This window comes from Lotus japonicus, chromosome 5 (assembly GCF_012489685.1).
Source record: "Lotus japonicus ecotype B-129 chromosome 5, LjGifu_v1.2".
Classification (NCBI taxonomy): domain Eukaryota; kingdom Viridiplantae; phylum Streptophyta; class Magnoliopsida; order Fabales; family Fabaceae; genus Lotus; species Lotus japonicus.
In genome coordinates this window covers 12,406,214-12,419,942 of record NC_080045.1, presented here as the reverse complement: position 1 = coordinate 12,419,942, position 13,729 = coordinate 12,406,214, and the positions used below count along the sequence as shown (strand labels likewise).

Below are 13,729 nucleotides of genomic sequence, written 5' to 3'. Positions count from 1 at the left end.
CAATTTTGAAAATTGGAGGTATAAATAGATTATTTTGATTAAAATTGAATTAATATCAAATATGAAAACACAAGCATGTTTCATTATGTTCGAGATATGGTTTGTAAACCGGTCAGGTGTGCTATTGCAAAATTTGCATTGTGAATTTAAGGAGGAAGAACGCGATTGAGAGAATGGGGAGGACTGTGATGTTTTCCATTTTAAATTTATTGGAATATATTAAAAATATTTTTTGAAATTATTGATTAACAATTTAAATAGTAACTAATTATTAATGAAAAATATTTTTCGTCACTAAATTTGCCTCTATATAAAATGGGGTGGAGTGTAGATTTTAGATAAGAATGAGGTGGAGTGTAATTCTAACAAACCTTGAGGGGGGTGCGTGTACTTTACTCTACTTATTTCTATTTTATGTTATAAAAAATAAGTTACTTAAAATTTTAGAACTTTTTTAAAATTGTGTTTGATCCAGTTTTAGCTTAAAAGTCACTTAAAAGTAAAAAAAAAAAGCTGGCCAAACACTACTTAAATTTTAACTTTCTGAAGGCTACCAACAAGCACAACTAATAAATAGTTGAGTTTCAAGGTTCGATTCTTGAGCAGTGCGTATAGAGAAACATTTGTTGTTTAGTCTTATGGCTCCCAAGTTTGGGGATACCTTGAGAAACTAAAAACTTTATGAAGGCCATTAATTTCCGTGTATCTTATTTGTCAAAAAAGTTTTTTTTTTTTTTGAAAGTAAACTGCAATTCTATTAAATGCCAATTGGCTCCAGAAGAGTTACATCAGAAATAATGAAAGGAAGAGCGGCATCAGGAACCTCTTCAACCCATATAAAATCAGCATAGGTTGCAGCGTTCCTAACCAAAAAGTCCGCAACAGTGTTACCCGTGCGTCTAACAAAACTAAGATTAACATAATCAAAAGCAGAAACTAATAAACAGACAATCTGAAATAATAGAACTAAGATATGATCTGCCGGCCTCCTTCGCTTTCCAAGCCTTGAAAAGTTGTAGACAATCAGTTTCCAGTAAGATCCGGCGAAATCCTAAATCAATAGCCAATTGCATAGTCCACCTCATGCTCACGGCCTCCGCCAGCAAGGGAGAAATAATAGAGACAAACAAACCTAACCAAATTATATTTAATCATGCGATTAAATCATTGAGAGGGGTAATCACAAAAAAAGACAAGGAAAGCAAACCTTATGGGCCGAAAATTAAAAACAGAGGCCCATAAGTGGATCTGTTATTTGAACAAACCCAGTAGTTTTGGACCAAAAAACAAAGGTTTTATTATTTCTGCAATATATATATATATATAAGGCCCCAAGTTTCTTTGGTTTCAGCGATTAGGGTTTTACGCTGCTTGTGTGCCTCATCCTCCATCACCTCCTCCGAGCTCTACACAGAAGAACGCAGCCATGGGGTAACCATCTTGTTCAACCCTTCGTTACATTTCATGTTTTCGAAATTGAAATATAGAATCATGAACTTGCTGAATGTTTCGTGAATTCGTGTTTACTTCCTGTGGATCTGTGTGGAATCAATTTTTCTCATGGTTTCGAGTATGAGATGCTTCTACTGTTACCTGCGTAGGATATAGATTCCTATTTGCTCTGTGTTTCATATTTTGCTTCTTATCTCAGTTCTTGTTCTGATTGATTATAGTTGTTTTGATTCATAGACCAATATAACATGTTCAAGATGTTGGGTGTCTGCAAATTTTCATTTGTTGGTAATTTAGTATCAATGGGACTGAGTTCCCTTGATGTTTATTTTGCTCTTCAGGAGAGGGGGTTAGGCTTGTTTTATCAGTGTTAGAAAAAATGAAATGGGCATTGAACTAGCATCTGTTGTTCTTAGGCCTCGTTTTGAAACTAGCTTATCTACTAAAAAAGCACTAAATAAGCTCTACTAAGTGCTTTTTTGTTTGCATCCAAATGGGTTCTAAGTTAATATCTATCAACCTAGCTCTTTTTTTGTTCTTTGTTCAGTTTTGTGTGAGGGGGTTAGCTGTACTTGAATATTGTTAGAAAAATATTTGATGAACATGGAACTTGATGACATGACTGTCTTTTTGTTGACCTAATATGATATTTTGCTGTTAGAGGAACCAGGAAGAGCTTAAGTTGTGGGAAATTTAATTCTTCTTACTTGTTTACAGGAAGACACGTGGAATGGGAGCTGCTCGCAAGCTGATGTCCCACCGCAGAAGGCAAAGGTGGGCTGACAAGTCATACAAGAAGTCCCATCTTGGAAATGAATGGAAGAAGCCTTTTGCTGGCTCATCTCATGCCAAGGGAATTGTCCTTGAAAAGATGTGAGAATAGTTTAATTTGATCTTTTCTTTCTCTTACTAGTTGAATGTTTCTTTGATTAGTGAATGGCATATGATGTTGAGAGATTAATGTTGTTCTATATGCAGTGGTATTGAGGCTAAGCAGCCCAACTCTGCTATTCGTAAGTGTGCCAGGGTTCAGCTCATCAAGAATGGGAAGAAGATTGCAGCATTTGTCCCCAATGATGGTTGCTTGAACTATATTGAAGAGAACGTAAGTGCTTGTCCATTTTTTATGTTTGTATGGTTATTCTTTCTAAGCTGTAACATCTTGAGTTGTCTCAGTTCTGTTTTATATTGAATTAGAAATAAGATATTTATCAATTGTGTAATGTGGGGTGTGGCCCATGTTTGTAGGATGAAGTCTTGATTGCTGGATTTGGACGAAAAGGTCATGCTGTTGGTGATATTCCTGGTGTCAGGTTCAAGGTTGTGAAGGTCTCTGGTGTGTCTCTTCTTGCCCTTTTCAAGGAGAAGAAGGAAAAGCCAAGGTCTTAAATTTGTAGAATGCTTCTTTGTTTGCATTAGTGTTTCTGGAGTATTATGAATTTTGTTTTGAGGTGAATGCATTTGATGGACAATTTTGTATCTTTTCTAGCTTTATCACTGAACTTAATCATTTTATATTTTAGTAAGATCTTACCCTGCCTCCCTTATGCTTCTGCCCTTTCTCTGCCTCTCTTATGTCAACTTTTGGGCATAATCTGTCCCTTGAAAGTTCTACAAGGCTTATAATAATAGTTACAGTTATCAAACCTATTTTTGGTATAGAAGTTCAGGTAGAAGCAAGGTTTTCTTTTAATTTAAGGGCGGCATATCGCGAGCTTACCACTGAAATTAGATTATTATGTACCATTAATTTAGACTTCTGTTCCTTCAGCATATCCGAGATAATGGAGTCTAGAGTGTTTTTATTGAAGAAATTTTGCCTAACAATTAGATGATCCTTACGTATTTTTTGCATTCTTATTTTTTAAAACTGATGACTTCGGAAAAAAACGATTATGATTTATAATTTTGTCTAGTCAGGTATGTAAGTATATTAAGTGAATTAGGATTACATATTCCCAATTTCTGGATAACTACTCGTTTTGTGTTGAAGGTCGAAGTAATTATTGCTTAGTTTTGCAATTGAAATGAAGTTTGAAACTTTGAATTGGTTTCAAGATTATCAGTTAGAAGTCACGTATAGTTTTAATAGATTAAACCCATAGATTAGTCAGTGAAATATATTTTTAGTCAAATTATTACCCCATAAACGAAGTAAATACACTGAAAAGTCAACTTAACAAATTTTAATGTGTTTTCCCACGTGTTAATGCCACATTGCATTCCACTAAGCATCACATTCTTTTAACGTTCAATTTATTCCTTTTCTATGCAATTTTTCAATCTTAAGTTTGTTATCAAGCTCGAAAGCCCTTATATGAAAAATGTAAGCATCTGTTATAGAATTCATTAAAATTTAGATAAGTCCTTGAAAGAATTCGATAAAATGAAAATAAGTCCCTAAATAAATTCATAATAATTATAGATGGTCCTCATGTGCTAATCAATGTAACTGATTTTGTCAACCTCCAACGGTTGCCTTACAATCAGCTGTAGCCTCTAAATGGCTTACTAATCAAAACTATCTTGGCTTATAAAAAAAATTCAAAACTCTGTCTTGTACATTCTCAATTTTAGCTGTTGGAATCTCAATGTATCTCAAATCAAAGTCTTCATACTTCGACGAGCATTCGTACCTCGAACTTCAACTTATATAGATTGAATCTTGTCTGACCTGTTATTAGAATTTAACCTGTATTTTGCAAATTTCTTGTTAACGAACCTAGCAATAGCAAAACTAGTGAGGGTGGTGTTGGCATGGAGACCAATGTGTGATGTTAGTAAAACCATAATTAAAGGCATCGAGTTTGCTACCAGAAGCTTGTGGAACACAATCTGTAGCTTGGCACAGGCTGTTCTGAGAAGGCGCCTTCCTATTTGGCATGCAATTCCGGCAATATCCTCAAGGTTTCTTTATCTTCAATAAGAAAAGCTCATTGGTGATTGCTTTGTCTTTTAAGAACTCAAAAACACCTTCAACTAACCAATTGCTAACCTGCAAAACTTTCAGTGAGAAGCTTCTGTGCTTCCTCTAGCTTCTTTGTACCTAAAACATATGTGCATAAATAAGAACTTGGGTTTGTCAAGAGAAGCTTCTGTGACCGTTCGTGATTAGATCTATTGGCTCATAATGACTCCTCTCCTTCTCACATAAAAACTTCATTCTCATATGATACATCTTTTATCCATAAGGGCAGAGAGAATACATGAGGACTTAGTCTTGTGGAGGGGGGATGCGTATGGACACCTTTATCCAAAGGTAGCTGACTCATGTTAGCAGGTACCTGGTCGACATAATAAGACTCCAACACGATATTAATATCTTGGTCGACTGAACACCCTAACGGTCCACAACCCCCCAAGGTTAGGAGTAAAAAAGCTTTGGCGATGAAGCCTTGCTATGAATAGGGGATCTAAGCAGACAACTTGCCTTGGAATTTCCATCGATCGAGCGTGCTTGAGTTCCTTGGTCTGCCCGATAGTCCAATAGTCGTACATGTTTTTTATTCATGGATTACATGATGAAACTAAGCAGCGCTCACTCATTTGATTTTCATTTTCCCCTACTTTTGTTCTCATTCATTAGCATCTTTAATAGTGAACAAACATTAATGTGTATAAAGGTTCATTTAGTATCTTGTATATTATAAGACATAATAGATAAGACTTGATAGTATTAAGCCTGATAGTATTAGGCCTGATAAAAATTTAATACTATATAATGTATGGTCATAAACTGTATAACTTATCATTTCGTTTAAATTAATATAAACCTATGCTTCCTGAAATATTGAATAATGATAGATATGATAACAATGAGGATGGTGTTAATGGGAGATAAAGATAGCGGGTGCGGTTGAGATGGCTGCGACAATAGCAGTGGCGGTGATGGAGGGTGGTGGTCGTTGTAGAGGTGGCAGTGACGATGTTGAGTGGTGGCGGCAATGGAGGGAGGTGGTTGTGGCGGTAGTGGTGGTCGGTCATGGTGATAGGTTGTGATGGTGGCAATGACGATAATGATGGATGCGGTGGTGGTGGTAGTGGTGGTGGATGGTGTTGGTAGAGAGTATTGTGGTAATGGCAGTGTTGTAGGGTGGTGGTGGCAACAATGGTGTAGTGGTTCAGGTGGTGGCAACGACGGTGGTGGTGTTGGAATGTGATGGTGATATGGCAGTGACAACGACAGTGGCGGTGGTGGCAGCGGTGGAGGGATGTGGTTGTGGCAGTAGTGACTCTTAGTAGTATGTAGTGGTGACGGCGATGATGATGACAGTTTGAGGGTGGCTGGGACGGTGGTGGTGGTGGTGTTGGAAGGTGATGGTGATGATAGTGGTTGCTACGGTGGGTGGTGGTAGTGGCGATAGCGATGTTAGAAATGACAGTGGTGGAGGGCGGTGGCGATGGTGGACGGTGGTGGTTGTGGCAGTGGAATAAATATTTTCATATAACTTATACATCACTCTCTTACCATGCATTATCCATCATCTATAAGGTGGATTAAATAATTCATCACTGTATAAGAGTGGATTAATGTATAAGCTTATACAATACACATAGCACAAAACAATAAATAAATTCATAATGAATTGTATAAAGCGTATACTATCATGTCTGCTGCGTAGTAAAAGTTTACATATTAATTCTTTAATGTATATTTTAGCCGTGTTGGGATATCACCTTGACTTGCAACAAAACTAAAATTACCATTTTATACGTTAATTAAAACGACACAAAATTTTGTTGATTAATTTTATAATAAAGATGCATGGATAAGTAAACATAGAAATAAGTTGTCTATAAAACAAACTTTTATTTCATAAACATGCCCACATATAATAGGCTACATTACTTTTGCCCTGACAAGAGCAACCAAAGTCTATATCCCTTTGATTACATTGATTCCTCCATTGTATTGAATGCTGCAAATAAGAACAAGGTATCAATATAATTAGACAATAACGGTATTAACGATTTGATGAAGTAATTAATGAGATATTTTGTTAGCGGTGCCTTAAGAGTGAGTGTATCAAGGTTAAGTTAATTCCATTTTTAAATATCAACCATTACTGTTAATTTGTTCACCAAAAAAATAACCTTACTGTTAATTTCAATAATATAAATTATATTTTTTTGTTGAGAAAAAAGAAGTTATTATAATTTTTTAATTCACATATAGTAGATGTTTTCTTTTCCTATGGAAATTTTCACCTTTGTAAAATTAACTGACATTTTTTTTTGGTACAGAAATTAGCTGACATTTATTGCAACTCAACAAATTAAATATTAAATTTTTTTCATATTTTATTAATAATACTTATTTTTCATTGAATATTTTATATATTTATCAGTTACTTTCACTTAATTATCAAGATTAATAAAATTAATTACTAGAAAAAAATATATAAAAAGTTTATTAAGCTTCCCAAATCCCCATTATTTAAAAACTTGAAAATTAAGTTAATTTTTCTCTCTACTTTAATTATCTCATGAAAATCTCTTGGAGTTAACAACTTTTCAAAATCCTATCATCTTTTTCATATTAAATATGAAGTGGTAGATTTGAAAAAATAAATTAAATATTTTACAGATATTATGAAGTGATTTATATTTAGGGATTAAAAAACTCTTAAAAATAGCTAATAAATAAGAACTGATGAAATATTTCTTTAACATATCCTTAGAAAGGAAGGAAAGTTAACAACTTACTTGTTACATTTCATGTTCTTGCTTATGGGAATGCTTATCTCAACAGCACATCGTTTGGGAAGTGAGGCAAGCAAGTCTTCATTTATGCTCGGGAATAGGCTTATTGCATCTTTAAAGCATTCACAAGCAGCAAGTCGATCGTCTTTCGTACCTAATGATGATTTGAGACTTTTAATAGCATTGCAACAAGAAGTTGAAGGGCCTCCACCACCAATGAGGTATCCAACACACGGAAGCCATGATACTTTCGCTTCTTGGCAATTGAAGGCTTGCACTGGCTCCATTGTGAGGAACAATGTAGCTAGCAAGGTTAGAAAGACTGCAATCACTCTCTTCATCTTGTAATTGGTATTCTCTCAATGAGTTTTCTAGGATTTTCTTGTGCTTTGGTGTATGAAAAGAGATAGCTATATATATTTGTGAAAATGAGGATTGTTGAGAAAGGAAGGAGCTTTGGATCACGTAAAATATGGTAAAGAAAATTTGTCCACTTATTCTTCACGAGAATTGTATAGTATTTTTGAAACGAGAATGGTATAGTAGGTAGCGTTTTTTTCATTCTTGCATATATATAAAGGTGAATTTTTTTAATTCTTAATTCAAAGTATTTTGTCCATACTCTCATTCTTCTTCACTAGTTTTGAATTATGATAGTTACGAATACACTTAATGTTAATTTGCTTCAGGCGTTTTCAGAATCTATTCTAAAAAGTGAGTGCAAAACTTTATTACCAACTTCCAATTTACATTTACATTTTACTAAAAAAAAAGATGGTATTGGTGGAAAATCCCTTCTTTGATTTTAAGTAATGAAAGCACAGTACTAAACAATAACACCCCTGAAATCATTGCTTGAATATGGAAACAAAATTATTTATTTTTATACGGTTACCCTTTGATGTGTTCAATTTTATCATAATATATGTATATATTGATTTGTAAAGTATAACATTTGTATATGTTGAGGTGAATGGATATTTAACTATATGTTTATATGAGATACTTTAATATACACATTAATTTAGATTCATGCAATGACTATCCACAAGAGGAACAAGATAGCTAGTGAATAAAGGTAACAATAAGATTAGAAAGTAAAAAAGAAAGAAATATTCCGGGTCAAAAGTTTTTCTCAAAGAAACAAGTTACCTTAAACTTCAAGATCCGCAAGAAGAGAAAGCCTCCTGATTTCAGCCACAGATTCAGTTTCAAACTAGAAAAAGTTCAATTGCAAGCTCATTGAAATCATTTACCTACTCACATTTCCCATGTCCTTTGAATCAAGAACCTTCACACCCACACTGAAGCTCCAATATTAAGACAAAAACAACACGTTATCTATGCGTGAAACATAATCCATCATCACGTTTATATGTGGGCAACAATAATTTTTAGCTGTGATGCTACTTGACACAGTATGCTAGAGTTATAATTTTTTTTTTGAAAAATTATGAATAGATTGGCTAGACCAACGCTAAAAGTCCTTTGTATGTGTCGGTTAAGTCGACATTATTTTTCATTTAATGTAAGTGTACACTAGTAGCCCATTGAGTGTGTTTAAGGATGATGTTATTTTTTTACAGTGACTACAACAATAAGTATACGTTGACACTTTAATTACACCTATATCTAAGAGAGAAATAAAGAAATGATATGAGAATGAAACTTATATGTAGGAGTGAGAGAAGTTATTATGAGTCATTTGATCTACTTATGAGCGGTCAAGATTAAGTTCCATAGGTTATTTGCTGAAGGCCGACTTCAACTTACCTCTCAAGTCCCAACCATCACCTGCGATGAATGCCAGGTCTGAAAGACTCATGTTTTGGTGGTCGAATGCTGAGTATGCTTAACAAGACATAATTGTCTTGGTGCATGGTCAGTCACTAGTCATTGGACCACCACATGACGACTGTCGAGAATGCTTGACCCGACATAGTTATCCAAGGTGCATGGTCAGTTATTGGTCATTCGACCACTGCATGACGACTATCGAGTATGCCCCGACCAAACTTATTTATTCGGGTGCATGGTCAGTTAATGGTCATCATACCACCCCATGATTATCGTTAAGTATGCCTAATAGCATAGTTATTCGAGGTAGATGGTCAATCTCTGATATTCAACCACCACACGATAACCGCCGACTATGCCTGACCAGACATAGTTATCCGAGTTAAAGGGTAAAAACGTTTTCATAACATTCATTTTATTTCTTTCCATTTTGCTATCCAACTAAACAAACTTTTCTTTCTATTATACTTCTTTCATTTTTCTCTCAATCTAAACAACTAAAAATATCTACTCATTTTCTTACTTATTTTTCTTCTCTTCTACTTTTTCCACCTACTTTTTACTTCCCTACTTCTCACATCCAAACAAAGCATTAATTCACCATAGCTAAAAAGTAGAAAATCCACTTCCATTGATTTTCATGAGCAAAATATTAAATCACGCTTCGTTCAGAATATCAACAGAATAAACGGCAATGAATCCATGGAAAGAAACCCAGAATATCCACCAAACTAAAATAAGTGCTTCATAATGATGAAATCTTTTTATTCAATAGCCAGAGTAGGATCGAGTACATCAAAATTCACCTTCTACAATTTCAGTTTCAATATAAAAAAAATCAAAGAATGTATAGTTTAACTTCTTTTGATCACCCAGTTTTCCTGTAATGATGCTCTCAGACAATTGTTGTGAAAGCATTTGCCAAGCCACCACATTGCCCAAGGAATCATTCACATCATAGTATCTCCTTCTGCAAACTGGCATACCAGAATATGCTTTGTGCTTCCTAATTTATATCCAGAAGTCCAACTTGTCTGCTCAAACAATCAACTTGATCATCACAGTGAGAATTTTCCTGTGTAGAACCAAGATTCAGGTCATGTATAAGGTTCCCTCCAGCCATGGTATCATTGGAGTCCAAGTTAACTACACCAGCTTTAAGATGCGTTTCATTTTGAACTTCCATGGTTGCTACACAAGAGCTTTTGTCATGTTTCAATGCCGTAGGTGACTTAATTGCAACATCTAATGATTCATGAAGAGGAACTGGATTCGATGTATGCTGGTCATTGAATTTTTTGTTATCAATTGATGTGACTGATGGTTGCAGCTTTCGGAGCTTTGTTTTGTTTTGGCCTTCACTTGGAGATGGACTGAAACTTCCTGTTCCATGTCCGGGCAAGCTATGTGATACAGCAGTGGGTGGTTGCATTCTCCGACGAGGAGTGCGTGCCTGCATAACATAATAATACCGATATAACAAATGGGAGGTAATGGAAAGATGAAGAAAGTATTAATGGGAAAAAAACAATTAACAGAAGCACATTTCATGAATGTCCCCAAGAAAATTGTACTGAAAAGATGAGTTCATAAAAATATAAAATATCAACAAAACAATACAAAACCTACGCCATCAAAGAAGCCGATCTTTGGTGATGGTAGTCGAATGCGAGAAGGTTTCTGAGGAGGAGATGGAGAAGTAACCATTCCTGAAGCAGCAGTCCTTACACTCTGAAAGATAGGCTGAGTCTTTTTCCTTTCTACACTTGAAGCACTCTCAGGATTTTGAGAATTTGAACATTGTTGAGCATCGATATCTGATAAGTCTTTTCTGCTAGAGCTACTATCGAAACTAGTCCTTAACCTATTAGACCTATATTTAACCATAGAAGTTGATGACGAGGACTCTGAAGACCAGTTGCTAATAGAGCTAGCAGGAGAAATACTAGAAGAGAGTTTAGTAACAGACATCAAGCCTGAAAGACTAGAATTGCTAGACCCAATTTTATCTCTTGAAGCATTTCTTAATGGTGTTCTGGCAACTGAGGAAGGAGAGAGCTTTTTGGTTCCAGCATCAACTTTTCTTTTCAAGGAATTTGATGGTGATTTTCCAATGTTACCAGATAACGAATTTGACAGTGATTTACCAATACTACCAGATAGGTTGCTACCGGAAGATGTAGAAATTCTAGGTTTTGTTTTCGTTGCACCTGACAGACCTGAAGGGGATTTGGATGATATGGTGGGTTTAGGTACAATGACTTGAGAGCCCTTAAAAACAGGTGTGCTAGTCATGGAATTGACCTTACCTGAAAAGACTGACTATAGTTAAAAGTGAAAAACAATTGAGAAAAAGGCAATCACTATAACCAAATGAGAGGAAAAAAGATATACTGAAACAAGTTCTAACCACCGATTAATCCTTTTGCTTTGTCATTTTCACTTTTGACATGCAGATTGCTAGGGGAAGCTCTCTTGGATGAAATTGTTGAACTTGGAGTAGACTTTCCTAGTAGCTTTGATTGCTTTAAGATAGACGGCTCTTCCCTACTAGCAACAGGCGTCTTTGAAAAAGAAAAAATACTATCAGACACATAAGCCACTAAAATTCAGTTTCATGATCTATGGCTGCTTTAGTTCTCTGCAAATGTATCAGCTAGCATAAGTAGAGAACCACAGCACAAGTCTCTTTGATGGTTTTCTTTAGTTACGTACCCCGGGAAGTTGTGAAAAAATAGGACTCTTCTTTGTCAGCTTCCCTGCTCCTTGCATGACAGCACTTGGACTCTTAGAAGATGGGATCTTCATCCAAAATCAATAGTTATTGCAATCATTTTCTTGAACTATTCTTCGGATAAAAAAGAAACTATTAAAAAATATATGCTAAATATTTCTGGTCCATTCACCAATCCAATTTACCTTATTACAAGAAGCCATGCCATCCCTTTTTGAAACTGAAATGAAAATCAAGAAATAGTTTAATTTGACCAATCAAAGGTAAATCAGTGCCCCACAACATAAGCAGAGTAAATTAAATAAAATTCAACCTCCTAGCTCCTAACTTTTCAGAAAGTGCAAACACAAGATGAAAGTATTTGATAATCAGTCATTCCATGTCCTAACAACTACAAGTCTCGTACCAATTTCCAATAAAACTAAGAGTGAAATCTCACTGTCAGATCACATTTACATGAACACAGCAGGAGAAGCAATCCTTGACTTATGTCATCACGCGCAAGTTGGGAGGATATTTCTTTTCCAGGGAAGTTAGTAAATAACAAAAAGATGAGCTACGGATAAAATATTTGCTATGAAGGAAAATGGCCATAACTTTACACATTCACCACATCATATTCCCTTCATTGCTCATATTTTTATCATGGTGTATATCTCTCAATTCTCTATATATATATTTGTCCGGGAGAAAGGAGTTTGCTTAACAGTAATAATCAATAGGACAGCAGCAAAAGATTTTGATACTTGTGATAATTGTGCTGCTGTTGGTAATTGGTTATGGCAAGTAGAGATTGAGGCTGCTAAAGTATGAAGCACACAAGATTCTCCTAGAAGAAAAAAAATCTACTGAACCTGAACTAGTTTAGCTATCTATGTAAAGTGTAAATCCATGCTTTCTTCACAGTTCACAAATTGGACACACCAACAGAAACTAACAGACTGCAAGGATGCTAGCAACAATTGGCCAATACCAACAACAACAACTACCAAGTCCATGGTGCAGATAAAAAACAAAGACTCACAGCGATCAGTTCGAAACCTTGGTGATGGAACTCTGGCTTTGCTGTTCACACTAGCCTCATTAGACACCCTGCTACTGGATTTCTGAATAGAAGCTCTAACATCCCCAAACAAATCAGCCTCTAAACTCTCCAGGGTCAAGCTATCACTTTCAAAGGTAGAGAAAGACTCACATGACCCCTGCACATCCTCTTGAATCCCCGGTAACGCCAACGCAAGCTTCTCACCCTTCTTCTCAATCATACTACTCAACTCCTCAGGATCCAAAACACCTGAACACCCCATTTAATCATTCATACACAAAACACACACAAAATCAAAAACTAACAATATAAAATTGTTTGTGAAAATTGCGCCAAAGTAACAGCAACATTGATGGAATTGATGGTGATTAACAATAACAATTAACGAACCAGCACTAGTGAAAAATGCTTTATCCCAAGCCAAACTGGCCCGCAAATTGCACTTGCTAGTTTTCTCCGGCGATTGAGTCTCATTTGGTTGAGGTTCCTGCTCCCATTCTCGGAGTTTGATGGCGGCATCTTCGAAGGAAGGACCTGAATGTTGGGGACTGGTGGCGATGAGAGAATCGTCGGCGGAAGAGAAGTCGATGAGGCTGAGACGTCGAAGGTCAGTGTTGCTGAGAAGAAAAGTATCATCAGCCATGATGATTGGGGCCGGGGGGTTTTGATTTTCAGTTTCAGTTTCAGTTTCAGTTTCAGTTGTGATGATGAAGAAACTGCGGTTACAGTTTCAACTTTGGGACAAGTGGCTATGGTTATGGAGGTTGATTTGTTTGAATAATTGAATTAGGGGGAAAATAATACTACCATGTCAATTTTTCAAGAAAAATAAAAAATAGAGAGTCTGAGGTGGGTAGGTGTGACAAAACGAGTTCGACTTGTCAGGTCAATCCATCAACCCACTTATAAATGAGGTGGGGCGGGTGAGGGAGAAATGTCTGGGCCTTTAACCCATTTTGACCCAACCACTCTAGCGATTTGAGTGTGTTTGTTGTGGT

General features: G+C 35.8%; 3 protein-coding genes across 3 annotated transcripts; 1 reads left to right on the top strand and 2 right to left on the bottom strand.

Moving 5' to 3' along the window:
• Positions 1-1,292: 1,292 nt before the first annotated feature.
• On the top strand, positions 1,293-2,992 carry LOC130720563 (40S ribosomal protein S23-like). The gene is made up of 4 exons (XM_057571216.1): positions 1,293-1,431; positions 2,170-2,325; positions 2,431-2,557; positions 2,701-2,992. Exons 1-4 carry the CDS (start codon positions 1,427-1,429, stop codon positions 2,839-2,841), a joined length of 429 nt encoding a protein of 142 aa, XP_057427199.1. The 5' UTR covers positions 1,293-1,426; the 3' UTR covers positions 2,842-2,992.
• A 3,233-nt stretch (positions 2,993-6,225) lies between these two features.
• Positions 6,226-7,522, bottom strand: LOC130716646 (non-specific lipid-transfer protein 1-like). The gene is made up of 2 exons (XM_057566631.1): positions 7,159-7,522; positions 6,226-6,371 (listed from the first exon to the last, which is right to left on the bottom strand). Exons 1-2 carry the CDS (start codon positions 7,494-7,496, stop codon positions 6,329-6,331), a joined length of 381 nt encoding a protein of 126 aa, XP_057422614.1. The 5' UTR covers positions 7,497-7,522; the 3' UTR covers positions 6,226-6,328.
• Positions 7,523-9,682: 2,160 nt separating this feature from the next.
• LOC130721372 (uncharacterized) lies at positions 9,683-13,495 on the bottom strand. The gene is made up of 7 exons (XM_057572162.1): positions 13,122-13,495; positions 12,711-12,980; positions 11,872-11,906; positions 11,668-11,754; positions 11,363-11,516; positions 10,582-11,261; positions 9,683-10,405 (listed from the first exon to the last, which is right to left on the bottom strand). The coding sequence occupies exons 1-7, from the start codon at positions 13,372-13,374 to the stop codon at positions 9,959-9,961; spliced, it is 1,926 nt and encodes a 641-aa protein (XP_057428145.1). The 5' UTR covers positions 13,375-13,495; the 3' UTR covers positions 9,683-9,958.
• Between the last annotated feature and the right edge of the window lie 234 nt (positions 13,496-13,729).